Source organism: Cordyceps javanica, chromosome 6, assembly GCF_051103115.1.
Source record: "Cordyceps javanica chromosome 6, complete sequence".
Lineage (NCBI taxonomy): Eukaryota > Fungi > Ascomycota > Sordariomycetes > Hypocreales > Cordycipitaceae > Cordyceps > Cordyceps javanica.
This window is the reverse complement of record NC_139300.1, coordinates 3,416,006-3,429,584: the sequence shown is the minus strand read 5'-3', so window position 1 is coordinate 3,429,584 and position 13,579 is coordinate 3,416,006. Positions and strand designations below refer to the sequence as shown.

General features: G+C 53.1%; 9 protein-coding genes across 9 annotated transcripts; 3 read left to right on the top strand and 6 right to left on the bottom strand.

The window, feature by feature from the left end:
* Positions 1-298: 298 nt before the first annotated feature.
* V2A60_009498 (acyl-CoA N-acyltransferase) lies at positions 299-1,062 on the bottom strand (the record flags this gene model as incomplete). Its single annotated transcript, XM_083260763.1, has 2 exons — positions 299-663; positions 750-1,062. The coding sequence occupies 2 exons, from the start codon at positions 1,060-1,062 to the stop codon at positions 299-301; spliced, it is 678 nt and encodes a 225-aa protein (XP_083116889.1).
* Positions 1,063-1,220: 158 nt separating this feature from the next.
* Positions 1,221-1,451, bottom strand: V2A60_009497 (uncharacterized protein; the record flags this gene model as incomplete). Its single annotated transcript, XM_083260762.1, has 1 exon — positions 1,221-1,451. One exon carries the CDS (start codon positions 1,449-1,451, stop codon positions 1,221-1,223), a length of 231 nt encoding a protein of 76 aa, XP_083116888.1.
* Positions 1,452-1,918: 467 nt separating this feature from the next.
* V2A60_009496 (uncharacterized protein) lies at positions 1,919-2,377 on the top strand (the record flags this gene model as incomplete). Its single annotated transcript, XM_083260761.1, has 1 exon — positions 1,919-2,377. One exon carries the CDS (start codon positions 1,919-1,921, stop codon positions 2,375-2,377), a length of 459 nt encoding a protein of 152 aa, XP_083116887.1.
* Positions 2,378-2,577: 200 nt separating this feature from the next.
* V2A60_009495 (uncharacterized protein) lies at positions 2,578-3,383 on the bottom strand (the record flags this gene model as incomplete). Its single annotated transcript, XM_083260760.1, has 3 exons — positions 2,578-2,602; positions 2,659-3,164; positions 3,330-3,383. 3 exons carry the CDS (start codon positions 3,381-3,383, stop codon positions 2,578-2,580), a joined length of 585 nt encoding a protein of 194 aa, XP_083116886.1.
* Positions 3,384-4,278: 895 nt separating this feature from the next.
* V2A60_009494 (uncharacterized protein) lies at positions 4,279-4,992 on the top strand (the record flags this gene model as incomplete). The annotated part of the gene is made up of 1 exon (XM_083260759.1): positions 4,279-4,992. The coding sequence occupies one exon, from the start codon at positions 4,279-4,281 to the stop codon at positions 4,990-4,992; it is 714 nt and encodes a 237-aa protein (XP_083116885.1).
* A 1,744-nt stretch (positions 4,993-6,736) lies between these two features.
* V2A60_009493 (thioredoxin peroxidase DOT5) lies at positions 6,737-7,649 on the top strand (the record flags this gene model as incomplete). Its single annotated transcript, XM_083260758.1, has 2 exons — positions 6,737-7,142; positions 7,333-7,649. 2 exons carry the CDS (start codon positions 6,737-6,739, stop codon positions 7,647-7,649), a joined length of 723 nt encoding a protein of 240 aa, XP_083116884.1.
* A 497-nt stretch (positions 7,650-8,146) lies between these two features.
* V2A60_009492 (uncharacterized protein) lies at positions 8,147-8,574 on the bottom strand (the record flags this gene model as incomplete). The annotated part of the gene is made up of 4 exons (XM_083260757.1): positions 8,147-8,188; positions 8,249-8,275; positions 8,318-8,326; positions 8,425-8,574. 4 exons carry the CDS (start codon positions 8,572-8,574, stop codon positions 8,147-8,149), a joined length of 228 nt encoding a protein of 75 aa, XP_083116883.1.
* Positions 8,575-10,694: 2,120 nt separating this feature from the next.
* On the bottom strand, positions 10,695-11,960 carry V2A60_009491 (mitochondrial carrier domain-containing protein; the record flags this gene model as incomplete). The annotated part of the gene is made up of 2 exons (XM_083260756.1): positions 10,695-11,476; positions 11,528-11,960. The coding sequence occupies 2 exons, from the start codon at positions 11,958-11,960 to the stop codon at positions 10,695-10,697; spliced, it is 1,215 nt and encodes a 404-aa protein (XP_083116882.1).
* Positions 11,961-13,108: 1,148 nt separating this feature from the next.
* V2A60_009490 (DUF1304 domain-containing protein) lies at positions 13,109-13,474 on the bottom strand (the record flags this gene model as incomplete). The annotated part of the gene is made up of 1 exon (XM_083260755.1): positions 13,109-13,474. The coding sequence occupies one exon, from the start codon at positions 13,472-13,474 to the stop codon at positions 13,109-13,111; it is 366 nt and encodes a 121-aa protein (XP_083116881.1).
* Between the last annotated feature and the right edge of the window lie 105 nt (positions 13,475-13,579).

Genomic DNA, 13,579 nt, shown 5'->3' with positions numbered 1-13,579 from the left:
CAGAGGCTCGATTGAATCAGGCCTTTTGATTCATGACACTCTTGTTTTTGAGCATTTGAGCGTTGCAGGAATTTCTTCGCAAATTGGAGCCTTTATATGTATCTCTACTATTGGCACGTTATGTCATATACCACAATCATATATTTAGCCAAATGTTGAATACATCACCAGACTCCATCTGTATACGGCCGTGAAACGTTTTTAAATTTTGTCTAAGCCTTGTTATCGCAATATATATGCAGGTTCGCCACCTTTTCCCAACCCTCAAATTTTGTCAACAGGAAGAAAAGACCACGCTCTAGTTGCTCTCTTCTTTGCTTCGGCCCACAGCCAGCTTCTTTTTCTGCTTTCCGGCCTCCGGGTCGCGGCCGACCTCACCGACCGCCTCGCCCTCGTCCGGGTGGTCGCCATTCGTCTTGCTGCCATTGGTTTGTCCCGACGCTACGGCCGATTCGCTCTCCTCTTCTGCTTTAATCTGCTTGTGGATATAGTCGAGGTCGAGGCGCATGGAGAGCGCGTCTTCGCCGTCTGCGTAGTATTTTGCTTCGGGTTTCTCGATTTTGAAGCCCAGCGTCGTCTCGTAGAGATGGCGGGCGGCAACGTTGGAGACGCGAACGTGGAGCGAGACGTATTTGGCTTGGTATGTTTCGACCATGGCGAGCTCTATACAAGGCGGCGAGAGGGTTAGCCTCCCTTCTTCTTCATTTCCACCGTGCCCCCAACACTGGTCATTCACTCGGTCCACTTACGACTCTGTCGCATGAGCTTCTCGGCAATGCCCAGCCGACGATGCGTCCGCATGACACTCAGGCTGGTAATATGACCGTGGGGAATGCCGTCGGACGGCTCCTCCTCCATTTTGGCAATGACATAGCCGACAATCTTGGGGTAGTCGTAGGGGCCCTTGCAGGGGCGGGAGACGTCGACGGCGACGAAGCTGAGCTGCGGCCACGACAGGGCGTGGTAGAGGTAGTACTTGAGGAAGTAGTTTTCGGGAAGGTTCTCGAGATTGGCGTGCTGAATCAGCGGCAGATCCGAGTTGCGCAGGAGCCGAATATCCATCTTCGGCGGGAGGGCGGATCGGGTGCCTGCTGGGTATCTGAAGACGAAGGCGGTATCGTGTCGCGAGACGGCCGGTTAGACGTAGAATGGAATTAGTGGAGTCGTCGTATTGAGGCTCTGTATGTTGCGCAGTTGAGAACCGATGTGGATTTCAGTGTTCAATCGCGCACAAATGGGGAGGATGCCGGGATAGAAGTGGCAGACGGTGGTCGAATGGAATGGCTGCGGTCGAAAAAGTGAAGCTCGCTGCGGCTTGGTCGTTCCCCCACCAGGAGGTACTGGTCAGTGTAGTTACGGGACGTCTTCAAAAAGTGGAACCGAATGGCATCGTAGGCGACGAGATGGTGAACAAGGATGATGTAGGAAGCCTTGTTCAGAGGATTGTACATGACAATTTAAATTTCATATAATACACCGATATATTGAATGCTTTATTTGGCCTTCGTACCGCAGTTCATTACTGGTGAGGGAGACCAATATGTAGTTGGACATGCGCTGGTGTTATGCTGAGAATCCCAAAAAAAAAGCCCGAACAAGTGTGCCACGGGAAAATTGCAAATCATCATCGGAATGATCCTGTTGAATTCTTGAAGTAAAGGTGCGTCATCTATCCGTACTTTCCTCGAGTACGAGCAAGGCCATGCAGTAGCCGCCCGGTTGCTAATACCTATAGGTACCTAATAGTACCTATAACTTACTGGTACCTATTAGACAGCCGCCTGCCCCGCCATGCAGTGCCATGCAGTAGACGGGGATGGTGGGGTGACAGATATTTCTACAGCAGCCTCGCGATACATTGTCCCTCTTCCTACCGCTCGCCCCCAAAGCGTCTCGACTTCTGACCGTCACTCGCAGGATGGCCTCTGACCCATTCGACCACGTCTTCACGCTCGAGGACCGCTTCTACCGGCAGGGCTACCAGCAAGGGCTCGAGGACGGCGAGGCCGCCGGGCGCATCGAGGGCCGCCAGTTTGGCATGAGCACCGGCTTCGACAAGTTTCTCGAGAGCGGCCGCCTCGCCAGCCGGTCCATCATCTGGGCCAACCGCCTGCCGGCATCGCAACCCGGCGCGGCAACGGGCGCTGCTCCGGCCCCGGCAGGCTCGCAGGAGCAGGAGCAGCCCCCCAAGGCCGCCTGCACGTTGCCGCCGCTGCCAAACAACGCCAGGCTCGGCAAGAATATCAAAATGGTCTACGCGCTGGTCGAGCCGGAGACGCTGTCGACAGCAAACGCAGACGACGACGTGCAAGACTTTGACGACCGGTTCAAGCGCGCACAGGGCAAAGCCAAGGTTGTCGAGAAGATGATTGGCTAAAAAACAGGACTTGCAGTTGATGACAACTGCGGGCGTTTGGGGTGTTTTTCGTTTTTGGGCTTCCTACGAACATTGCATATAGACCTGGCGGTTTGGGCGCGCGTGTGTGCATGGTAGACTTGATTGATATAACAGTACAAAAGAGCAAAAAAGGTCTAGGCGTCTATGCCTCCCATTTTATATACAATATTCTCCCCCGTCTATTGAAATGATCTGCAAGGGTATCTGCGACACATTAGCCTTGATTTCAACTCGTGCTCCGAAAATGTTCAGCAACTTACCCGTCGGGATACGACCGGTCGGTCAGCTTGTACTTGTGGACGCTCCAATCTCCAGAAGAGAGCGACTGTCCGCTAGGCAGAGGCGGCAGACCATTGACAAACAGGTCCTTGGCAACGTCCTTGGGGGTGGCATTCGCCAGCGCCTTGGCCAGGCCCGTCGTCTGGCCCTCCTGCTGGGCGGCCACCAGAGCCTTCTCGCCAGCCTCGCCGATGAGCTCGACCTTGGGGCTCGCGGCGCTGCCGACGGCCAGCAGGCCCACGACGTCGGCCTGGCTGACGACGCTGAGCTGCGGGTAGTTGCGGCGGGTGTCGCGCTTCCAGTAGGGGTTCCCGGCAATGTCGCCCGCCGGCAGCGTGACGGGGTCCTCAAAGGACGCCGGGTCGTTGGATCCCGGCGCGGGCAGGCGGTAGTACGGGTTCAGCGGAACACCGTTGGATCGGTTGGGGTCGATGGCGAGGGCTTTGCGGAACGACTCCCAGATGCCAGTCGACTGAAGGGTTTGCTTCTATTCGCGGGGTTCGGGGGGTGGTCAGCTTCGGGTCTGTTTGGGCGCGCGTGTTCGTTTTCGGGCGGGCGCTCCAAAGACGAGCGTATTTTGTAAAATTCGACCCAGGTTTGCGATTCTTATCTGCGCATCGATTGGCATCGTGCCGGGTGAGGTTTTGCTTACCTTGGCGATGGAAACAACGCCACCCGCGGCTTTGGCTACCGCATTGGCCGACATGTTGGCGTGTATGATGTGGTGCTGGGGGGGGAGAGTTCGTGGTGAGCTTTGTGGTGAGAGTTTGGAGTTGCTATTGTCAGTGATCGGATTGGTTAGAGTTTAGCCGTTGATTTGCCGTGCTCTGCTACCCTGCAGCGATCTGTTCGAGTATACATGCCCCGTCGGGACAGTTCAACCGCAAGTCTTGGGGTGGAGATTTGTGCAATAGTAAAATATCCGTTAAATAATTTTCAATATGCAGAGAGACGGACTGATCAGTTGTATGAAGAGAGTGCTGGCTGTGACCGGCTTTGTGGATCGGAGGGTACGAGTTGTGATCCGGTCGGGCCAAGCGTACTATTTACAGCGAGTCCTTGGAGTAAAACCATTTAAATAGGTCAATTAGAGCATAATCAAGCGCAATACACTGAAATTGAAATTTGATGATCAAAATCACATCACGACATGTGCATTTAATCTCAGGTGATTGCGGACTGTCTACTGTGGCTCAAACTAGCTATCGCGGCTACAACAGTGTATTCGTGGACGACGCTACACTCGGCTCAGACAACCAAACATTAACGCTTTAACAACTGATCCAGCGTTTACACAAATCATGCGCAGAAAAGCCAGCATCGAGGCGAAAATCAGAAAAAGAAAAAGGGCACAGAATAAGAGCCGGCCAGCATCATTGCCAAGCACTCGTCCGCGAGCTCTCACTCCTCCACTCCATGAGGACACCACCGCATCACTACAGCAGCGACTGGTATCCTGGATCGCCTTTGGCCAGTCACTCGAGCCGAAGCAAGGGAAGCGATACACGTCGAATCAAACGCAGTCCAGGCTTCTCACACGGCTCCCAGTAGAGCTACGGATCCAGATCTGGTCCCATGTGCTTGGCGGGCGGCTACTGCACATGGCCTGCTTACACCGCAAACTATGCGCCGTTGCCTGCCCCCTGACATGTAGTCTCGAAACAGGCCTCGAAGTAGACGAGGCAGGATGCTGGATGCTGGCCCCCGCCCACGCGCCGTACGCGCCGGCGGCATACATGCACGAAAAGTCTGAGCTCCCCCACCGAGCCAAGGCGGTGCATCTGATTTCTCTGTTGCAAACGTGCAGACTCTTGTACTCGGAAGCCGTCCACGTCCTGTACAGCGAAAACACATTCGACTTTACATACGCCGACTCGCTCGTCTACTTTGCCGAGTCGATCCTGCCCGACCGTCTGGCGCGCGTGCGCCGCATCAACATAACGTGGACAGATCTGCTCAACTACCACAGCAAGGATGTGCCGTGGGACATGGATGCGTGGCTTCAGATGTGCGCCGTTCTGCAGAGATGCACCGGCTTGGTGCAGTTGACGCTGCAACTAGGCCTGCTGCGGCGTGCGACGGACGAGCAGACGCGTGTCGTGCTGGATACGCTGGCGCGGTGCAGGGTATCGGGCCAATTTGATCTGATCCTGCAGTGGCCGCAGACGCGATGCCAAAGTTTCGCGGCAGAGCATGCATATCCGTTTAGGCTCATGTCCATTCTGGATTATGACGTGGCGCGGCTGAACTATAATGAACGAGCAATTGCGTATATTAATCATCCCCATCACTGGCGAGCGGCGGCGCGCAGCTGACATGTGTTGCCTGGGGTACAAGGAGAAACAGTATTAATATTTCGAGTGATACTGAGAATGAGCGGTAGACAAGGAGTGAGATGCCCTTCAACTTGTGATGGTAAGCTGTCGTGTTGACATCTTTGTCGGTCCTCTTGCGTTCTGGCCAAATTATGCTCGTCGCTGAAGCCTGTTAGCAGCATACGAGTTATGTTTTTTTTTTTAGCTGCAGGATTACGTACGGTCTGATTCCGAGCCGAACGGATGGATAGTCTCGTATAGCTTCAGGTTTTGTTAATAATTATTGCACTGTGTGGAAAATAAAATGGCGGTCATTGGTTGGTGTGGTGATGGCATACACAAAGAGTACGGTGGCCATGGCGAAGGCCGCAGCCGGGGCCATGAATTTCTACAACAGTCAGATTTTGAGCTTTCCCGTTCCGACCTTTTAGGTTAGCTTACTCTTGGGTCCATTCAGGAACAGTTCAATTTTGAAAAAAAAAAAAAGAAAACTAAAAGAAAGAACAACAAAAGGTGAGGCGGCACACGCGAAACGTTGAGGGGGGTAGCCCGACGCGCCCGTTGCAAGAGCTACCACCAAGCCCCCTGGACCAGCCGGTGCCTCGCGCGCGGAGGAGCTGCGTCCAAGAGCTAATTGAGGGAAGCCGACCGGTGGCAGGGCCTCGATCTATTACTGGTAGAACACGGCTGGACTGGGCTGGGATGGCAACAGCAGTAGGTAAGTAGGAAGCTGGGGGTGGGCGGATTTTTTTGGTTGGCACGGTCCGAGAAAAAAAAAAAAAGGTGCAGCTGGTAAAAATAGCGCCGGCGGCAAGAGTCTGGGGTCTAGACTCATAAATTGGGTGCTTTTCCCTTTTTTTTTTATTTCTTTTTTTTTTTTGCGCAAGGAACAAACTTGGCTCTCCCTAGGAACGGCCCGTGGAGGCGAGGCCCCGTGATGTGGGAGACGGGTTTACATGGCAACCAACTATACTCCGTATTTCCGGGTTCAATTGTCCAATGTGGCCCCTCGCAACGGTTTGGTCAAAGGACAGGGCTTTGGCCGGTCGCTGGGTTGAACCCTTTTTTTTTCTTCTTCTTCCTTTTCCCCGCGCAACTGTTGGGTAGAGATTTGCTCGTTTGATCATTTGATCATCGTTCCACAAAGGGTTGCTATACTGGGTAGCTAGGTTAGCCTGCTTGCGCTCCATACATACAGTGATGTGGGATGTGTGACAAGCCCGTACAGATTCGGCAGCAATAACAATTAACAAGATAAAAAACAAAAATAAATCAAAAGCTAGTGTGGCACCAGAAAAGCCAATCACAGGTCCCTGCAGCGATGAACGGAAACCATATACCTGCTGGGCTGGGGGTTTTTGGCTGGCGCAATCTGCCGCGCATCCCACACCACCATCAGAGCCAGTTCTCCCGCCCAAGCTCAAGCTCGTACGTCCACCCTCTGTTCTCTCTCTCTCCCTCTCTCCGACGCCCATTCTCTACCTCAATTTGCGCTTCTACCATTGTTCCCATACCTCTGCTCACACTTCCTGGCATATAAAAGCTTTCGCCTCTGCTCTTCATCGTCGTTCGCCCGTAGCCGCTGTTATTGCGCGCGACATTTGGCGAAGCCACTTGCGCATTCATTTATCTCGCGCAAAACATACCACACACCTTTCTCTCTCTCTCTCTCTCTCCCTCCATCTCACACACAAACACACACATACACACATATATACACTCACACACGCCTTCTCCTGTCGCAATGCCTCCTACGCTCCGCAAGCGCAAGGCGCCCGAGACCGCGCCCGCTCCTCCTCCGCCCAAGAAGGCCGCTCCCAAGAAGGTCGCTCCCAAGAAGCCGGCGGCGAGCGCAGAAGCAGAAGCAGCAGAAGCAGCAGCAGCAGCAGCGGCATCGGCAGCAGAAGAAGCGCCGCCCAAGACGGCCGCTGCTCCCGAAAAGAAGTCTGGTGGCAAGAAGTTGGGGTCCGCGCTCACCAAGACCGCCGCCGTCTCCAAGCAGGTCGCTGTCGGCGACGTGGTCAACCTCGACGACTTTGGCGGCGAGGTCGAGACCAACGAGGGCGAAAAGACGACGCTGAAGAAGCTCCTCGACGAGAGCAAGTCGGGCGTGGTGCTCTTCACCTACCCCAAGGCTTCGACGCCGGGCTGTAAGTTTTCCCATCACTCCCCCGCCCGCCCGCTTCCAGAAACCGGACGCGACGCGCGATCACGGTCGCGACCGTGCCCGGAAACTATCCAAAGCAGCTGATTTGGCCATAATGATGGCCAACTACTACTGCTCTTATTCCCCTTTCATCTCCCATGACAACGTTGACTGACCTTCTTGGACAACCCCAGGCACCAAGCAGGTCTGCTTCTTCCGCGACGCGTACACGCCCCTCACCGCGGACGGCCTCGCCATCTACGGCCTCAGCGCCGACTCGCCCAAGGCCAACACCACGTTCCAGACCAAGCAGAAGCTGCAGTACCCGCTGCTGTGCGATCCCGACTACACCCTGATTCGCGCCATCGGTCTCCAAAAGAGCCCCAAGGGAACCCAGCGCGGTGTCTTTGTCATTGACAAGGAGGGCAAGGTGCTCGTTGCCGAACCCGGGAGCCCCCAGGGCACCGTAGATCGTGTCAAGGCGCTTGTCGAGGAGCTCAAGAAGGAGTAGTAGACCTGCTGCTGTTCGCAGGTTGCTGCGAGGTAACGCGAAGACACGGGAGTATCGATGTCATTTCTGAATTTAAAAGGATACATGGTGGAAGTTATGCCTTGATGGAAAAAGGGGGGAGTACTGGCACCTCTACAGGGATTACACAGGGACGGGACGTCATGGTATTAGAGCATGTCTAGCATTCTCTCAATGATTTGTATTAATAATGGAATAATAGTTACTGGGTCTTAGCAACATGCATCATTCACATTGTCTTCTCAAGTCGACCTCGGATGCCCGCGTATTGTTTTATTTCGCGTACCTGTCATCCCACCGGCTGTCTGCTCTTGCCGGAAGTGGCATCCTAGTACAATCGCAGCCTATCAGATATCACTTCTTAGGATGAGAGTCTCGAGATACCATCAGTCGTTGTCCTCTTCAAACCGCCTTGGCGATACTTACAGCAAAGGGTACGTTGTCAACGGCAGCCAAGGGCCCAGTCGGGGGCCGTCTCTTTAGGCCTGGCAAGTGACGCCATCCATGATGTGGAGTTCGCACTGTGCCATGTCAGTCTCCTACTTAAATAGGAAAAAAAGAGAGCATTGCTTTGTACTAACCTTCTGCACGGCAGTTAGCAGAGCGTGCTTTCATCTGGTTAGTATGAACCGGCATGCAGTGTGTCATACCTTGGCTTTCTAAAAGATTGCATGTTAGTATACTCTGAAAGCCTCCCAGCCAACAACTGCATTCAACTTCCCCCCTTTAAAAAGACAAAAGAGAACAAAAGACGTACCTCAAGCTCACAGGCGTTGCCGTAGACAATGCCGTTGGAGCATACGATGGGATCGTACTCGTCGTTGCAGAAAACGTCGCAGCTCTCCTCTACCATAGGGGCAGCAAAGACTGCTGCGGCGAGGGTGAGGATAGCGACAGTGAACTTCATTGTGACAACTGATTTGACTTGTTATTTGGTTTCCGAGTGTTTAGTAGGATGCAGTTGAATTCCTCTGCCAGCCCCAGACGGGGGGAAGTCCTTTTATAAGTGTCTCAGTAGCAGTGCAAGCGCCACCGACGGATTGGCCTGCGCCCGCACATATTGCCACCTTTCATCGTATACCGGATTTGACCTCTTATTTTGGAAGTTTTCGTGTAAAATACTCATCTCTCTGGAACATTTCGGGAGATTAAGGAGACTTTTGTCACATTGGCTTTCCTTTGCGCCCCGTCTGGTACACGAGTTGTGGGGTTTTTGCCAGTGAGGGCGTGAGCATGTACAACCAACCAGTCAATCGGGAGAGTCGTACAAATTCGAGAAAACACATGGCATATCGAAGCTTAAAAAACTAGCAAATGCTGAAGTCTTGATAGAAGTTGTTTAGGTAAAAGAGCGCGCGGGGCGAGGGATCCTTGGGATGCGTATCACGTACCAGTCGCATCATGTTGCTGTATTCTGTAATTGCCGTAGAAATAGGTGGCAGTCCTGCCAGCCAATTATTTTTCAGTCAGACTACCGTGAAAAGTCCTAGGATCATGACTGCAATCATTGCCTACACTGAAAACGGACAGTGTCCGCAATCAGAGACATTCGTGGATAGTGATATTGAGGATATCATCCCCCGCCTTGTGTTTGTACAAACGCCCGTCACGGTCGAGGCAGCGTATGATCCCCGTCGAATCCCTGCCAAAGCTGCGTGGTTCATAAGTTTCTTTTCGCAAACAACAAACACATGGGGGGGGGGGGGGGGGGGGGATATGACGACGTTTGTGCTGGACGACTTCCTTGCTCACGCTCTCTGAGAAAATGGCGGCAAAGTGATTGGTGAATTTGGTGATTGACCCAGGTACGAAACTTTAGTGACCAACTATATATAGTTATTGATCGGCGAAATCGAAAGATGGAGAAATCAGTTTGTTGCTTCATTGACCATGGCCGCATTTGCGAAACGGCCCCAGAAACTTGTACATCTCGGCCAACGCCACCCGGTCGGAAGTATTCAAGCCATCTCATTACGCGCAAAGTACCCTGTTGGCCTGTTGAAGCTCAGTCAGGGATGTTTTCTTTTGTCGAAAGACCCTCGATGCCACCACCTCGGATGATGGTGCCATAGATATAGATCCGGTCGGCGCTTCGAGTGTCAGAACCATCCAAACGGTTGGCATTGCTTTATAAGCTAGAATGCGTTTGCCAGCACGGACATGGAAGACATGATGTGGCAAACGAGATACGCTAGCATAATTGAAACAAAGACAGGCATTCACAATCGACAACAGCACAATGCATCAATAAGGTAGTCTTGTCGACCCCCCCTTGTTTTTGCAGTAGAAAGTCGAATAAAGCTCAGAACAATGGGGTCCAGTCTTAGATGATGCAAAGCTTCACCGACAAGCTAGGTATACAAAGTACAACATCCACCTTGGCAAAGATGCAAACCGTTTGCGCAGCTCCTGCAGGGAAACCCAAATTTCATCATACATGAGCGTCATGCTGCCCAACCACGTATTCTACGCTAATTGAAACATTTTAGCAGTCGAGTGGTCATCGCAACCTCAAAACGAGAGAATAAGACGGCCAGTCAATATGACCAAAGCCGCTGTTCAAACCGAACCTGTGTCACACTACGTTTACTAACACAAGTTGACAGATATATGAGCGTAAGTTTAGAGAGATTGAAACCTTAATCACCAGGATCTTCTTCAAGTATTTCTTTCTTTCATTTTCCTTATACAACTTATATACAGAGAATTCTTCCTCTTCTAGCGCCTGTTCCCATCAACAAACCATCTTCCTTTATCGAGAATGAAATGCTAAAAGCACGAATATAACCAGTTTGAATAACAGGCTCAGACTCAATAAACAGTCTCGTGAATGCTGAGATGCGTTTTGCTCAGAGTTGCTACTTACCTGGTCATATGGACCCGCCAGAAATAACATCCCGTAAATAACAAAAAAGGGTTCTATACCATACAGTACCGTGCTGCCAACGCGTCTTTCGGCCAGCCAAACAGGGTATATAGACCGGCCATTTTAGACATTATCCCGAAATCAACGCCGTAGTACCTTCATCACCTGTGCTCAGCCGACAGCCCCAAGCCAGTGCGGCCTACTGCTCGGGCGTGTCGCAACTCGCGCATGACGAATTCGTAGGTGAGCATCGTCACCGTTGCAGCGGGCACTGCGCGCATCATATTTGTTCCTAGGCCGGCATAAAATGCTCGCCAGCCTTCTTCCCGTAATATTGTGCGAAACGTCATGACAATACCCCTGTACTTGGGCGTATAGTTGGAGTTGGCGCTGCTGCCTTGTGCTTGTGTTCCTGGTCCAGCGACGCCGAGGCCCTGCAGGTACTGCTCGCCGGCCATAGGTCGCCGTTGTGTCTGAAGGCGCGTCCGAATGACTTCGTGCGGGTATGTCGCGCTGCTGGCTAAAATTTTGGACAGAATGGATGCGGACAAGATGCCAGACCAATGCGCCTCTTCACCGGGGGCTTCTGCCTCGCCCATTCCTTGGCCAGTGAATCTCGTCTTGAGGAACTCGTATGTCGGAAACTGCACCGCCACGTGGGTTAAGCCGAGGAGGGCAGGTGTCAGGCCTGAGTAAAAGGAGAGTAGGCCCTCGGAGCTGTACATTTTGCGGGCGGCATCGAGCGTTGACCGATAATGCCAGGGTGTTTGGAGTGTTGGACGTGCGGTTGGTGTGTTGCCGGGCCTTGGGTGATCGTTGCGGTGGGCGTTGGGGTTGCTCTGTGACATGAGCCGGGTCTTGATGACCCAAATCGGGTTGGTGGCGATGGTGCTGCTTGCTCCTGCAATGATGGAGGACCAAAAATTTATGAGATGAACATTGTCTATTCCATTGTTAGTAAAGGTTGATAGATATCGAGGTTTGGCGGGCTTACGATGGTAGTCGGCTAGGTAAACCTTGGATTTATTGTATACTGTGAACCAGACTGCCCAGGTTGGGAGGTATCCGAGAACAATCGGCCCGAGTCCACGATACATGCCGCGGATACCTTCTTCGCGCCATATAACACTTGCTGTACCAACTAGACCGTTGTACATGCGCGAGTGGCCTGCCTTGGCCGCGGCCTGTGCCTGGAGCTTGGTCTTGATAACGTCAAGCGGGCAGGTAACCACGCCAGAGGTGAAACCGCCAAGCGCACCGGCGATGGCGTTGAACTGCGACTCCGAGGCTCTGGCTGCCCACCTTTGTAAGGGGGAGAGTCCCTCGACATGCTGTCGGTTCATGCTGGGCTGTGTGGAGGCGTACGGCGATGTCGCATGCTCTGCGGTCGGGAGAGGCCGGGAGTGAGGGTGTTGGTCGTGAGACATGCCAAGGCGGGTGGAATGGACGGCGCAAAAGACGATGCTATGTATCGGCGATAATAAAAGCTCGCCCAGACCGTGTCCAGTGGTGACGCGATCGCTGCCTGCGAATCACACCGTCTCCGAGGGCTTCGACGTGGGCTAGGAGGACGTCGAAGGAGCCCCGAGGGACGGTGCGTGGATGGAGGATGGCAGCAACAGACCAAAATGTACTGGTGCCGAATTCCAAGTCGAGGTCGCCGCAAACGAAAAGGCCATCTGGTGGCTAATCTCGCCGGCGAATCGATCAAGAGGCCGTTGTCCGACCTTCGGCTGCTGCGGGGGAGCACGCCTATCGCTGAGGTACTCGTATTTTTTTTAGCCCGTGCCGGCTCCCGTAGTGTCTAACGGCAACTGCAGGCCATTGACGGTGGCGCTACCAGCGGGAATTGACAAACACTGATGGAACCGAGGGACTGCAGGAGTCAATCGCGGGAGTGGCCAGGCGGCCACAGTATCGGTGATGGGTTGCTGGGGAAAGTGTGGGAGGAAAGTGGGAAAGGTAACAAGAAGAAGGCGAGAGCTCAGTCAAGTGTGGATAGTGATGGTGGAACTGCTAACGGAACAAGGCGGGCAGCCGACCAGCAGCTGTTAGCACCTCTCTGGACGCTTGCGAGTTCGGTACCTGGCAAGTATTTGATACGCAAGAGGAACTGATTGAGTGGTATACTACAAGACGACTTAATTTTTCACTCTGTTTTTACCGTAAAAATTGTCGCTGTATCTCCTTGCCTGTGCTCCTACATCGGGGTCGGTGATGTCACGATCCCTGTCTGCTATTGGTACCCTGGTGGCATCATTTCCAACTTGGGTGGTATTACTAGCCAAGGTAGATAAGCACAACAGAGCGTAGACCTTTTTAAACAGAAACAGGCATTTCTTAAAAAAATTATTAAACCTATGAAGGCTCTCTTTGCGTCGATTCGACCACGTATTTGGATTCCACAATACTATGCTAAAACCATCGCCGTTGCTGTCGCTGACCGAAAGCGCCAAACTCATTAGTATCTGAGACAAATCTTCTGAAAAGGACCCATACGTCAACATGGGCCAAGGAACATCATCTCAACAACTTCTCAACCGTTGACGAACCGACCAGCCCTGCGCGCCTCCTTTCACAGCCCAAAATACGCCAGCGCCAAAGATGCCAGGCCGGGCAGCATCTGGACAGTCCAGATCTTCCTCGTCGCCGTCGCACCGCCGTACGCGCCGGCTACCACGACGCTGGACAGGAAAAACAGCCGCAGCTGCTGCGCAAACTGCGGAACCGGGTGCAGCAGGCTCCAGGCCAGGCCCGCCGCCAGGAAGCCGTTGTAGAGTCCTTGGTTGGCAGCGAGCACCTTGCTCTTCTCCGCGAGCTCCTTGTCCATCTTGAACGTCCTGAGCCCGCGAGGTGTAGTCCAGAGAAACATTTCGAGCACGAGAATGTACACGTGCTCCGCGGCGACGAGGCCGGTCGCGATTTGAGAGAGGGCGGGCATGGTGATAACCGTAGATGATACCGATGAGGGACCGTTCTACTGAACAAGGAAGAACCAATTGAGAAAGATGGATAGAAATACAATAGGGAATACTGACAGAGTTTA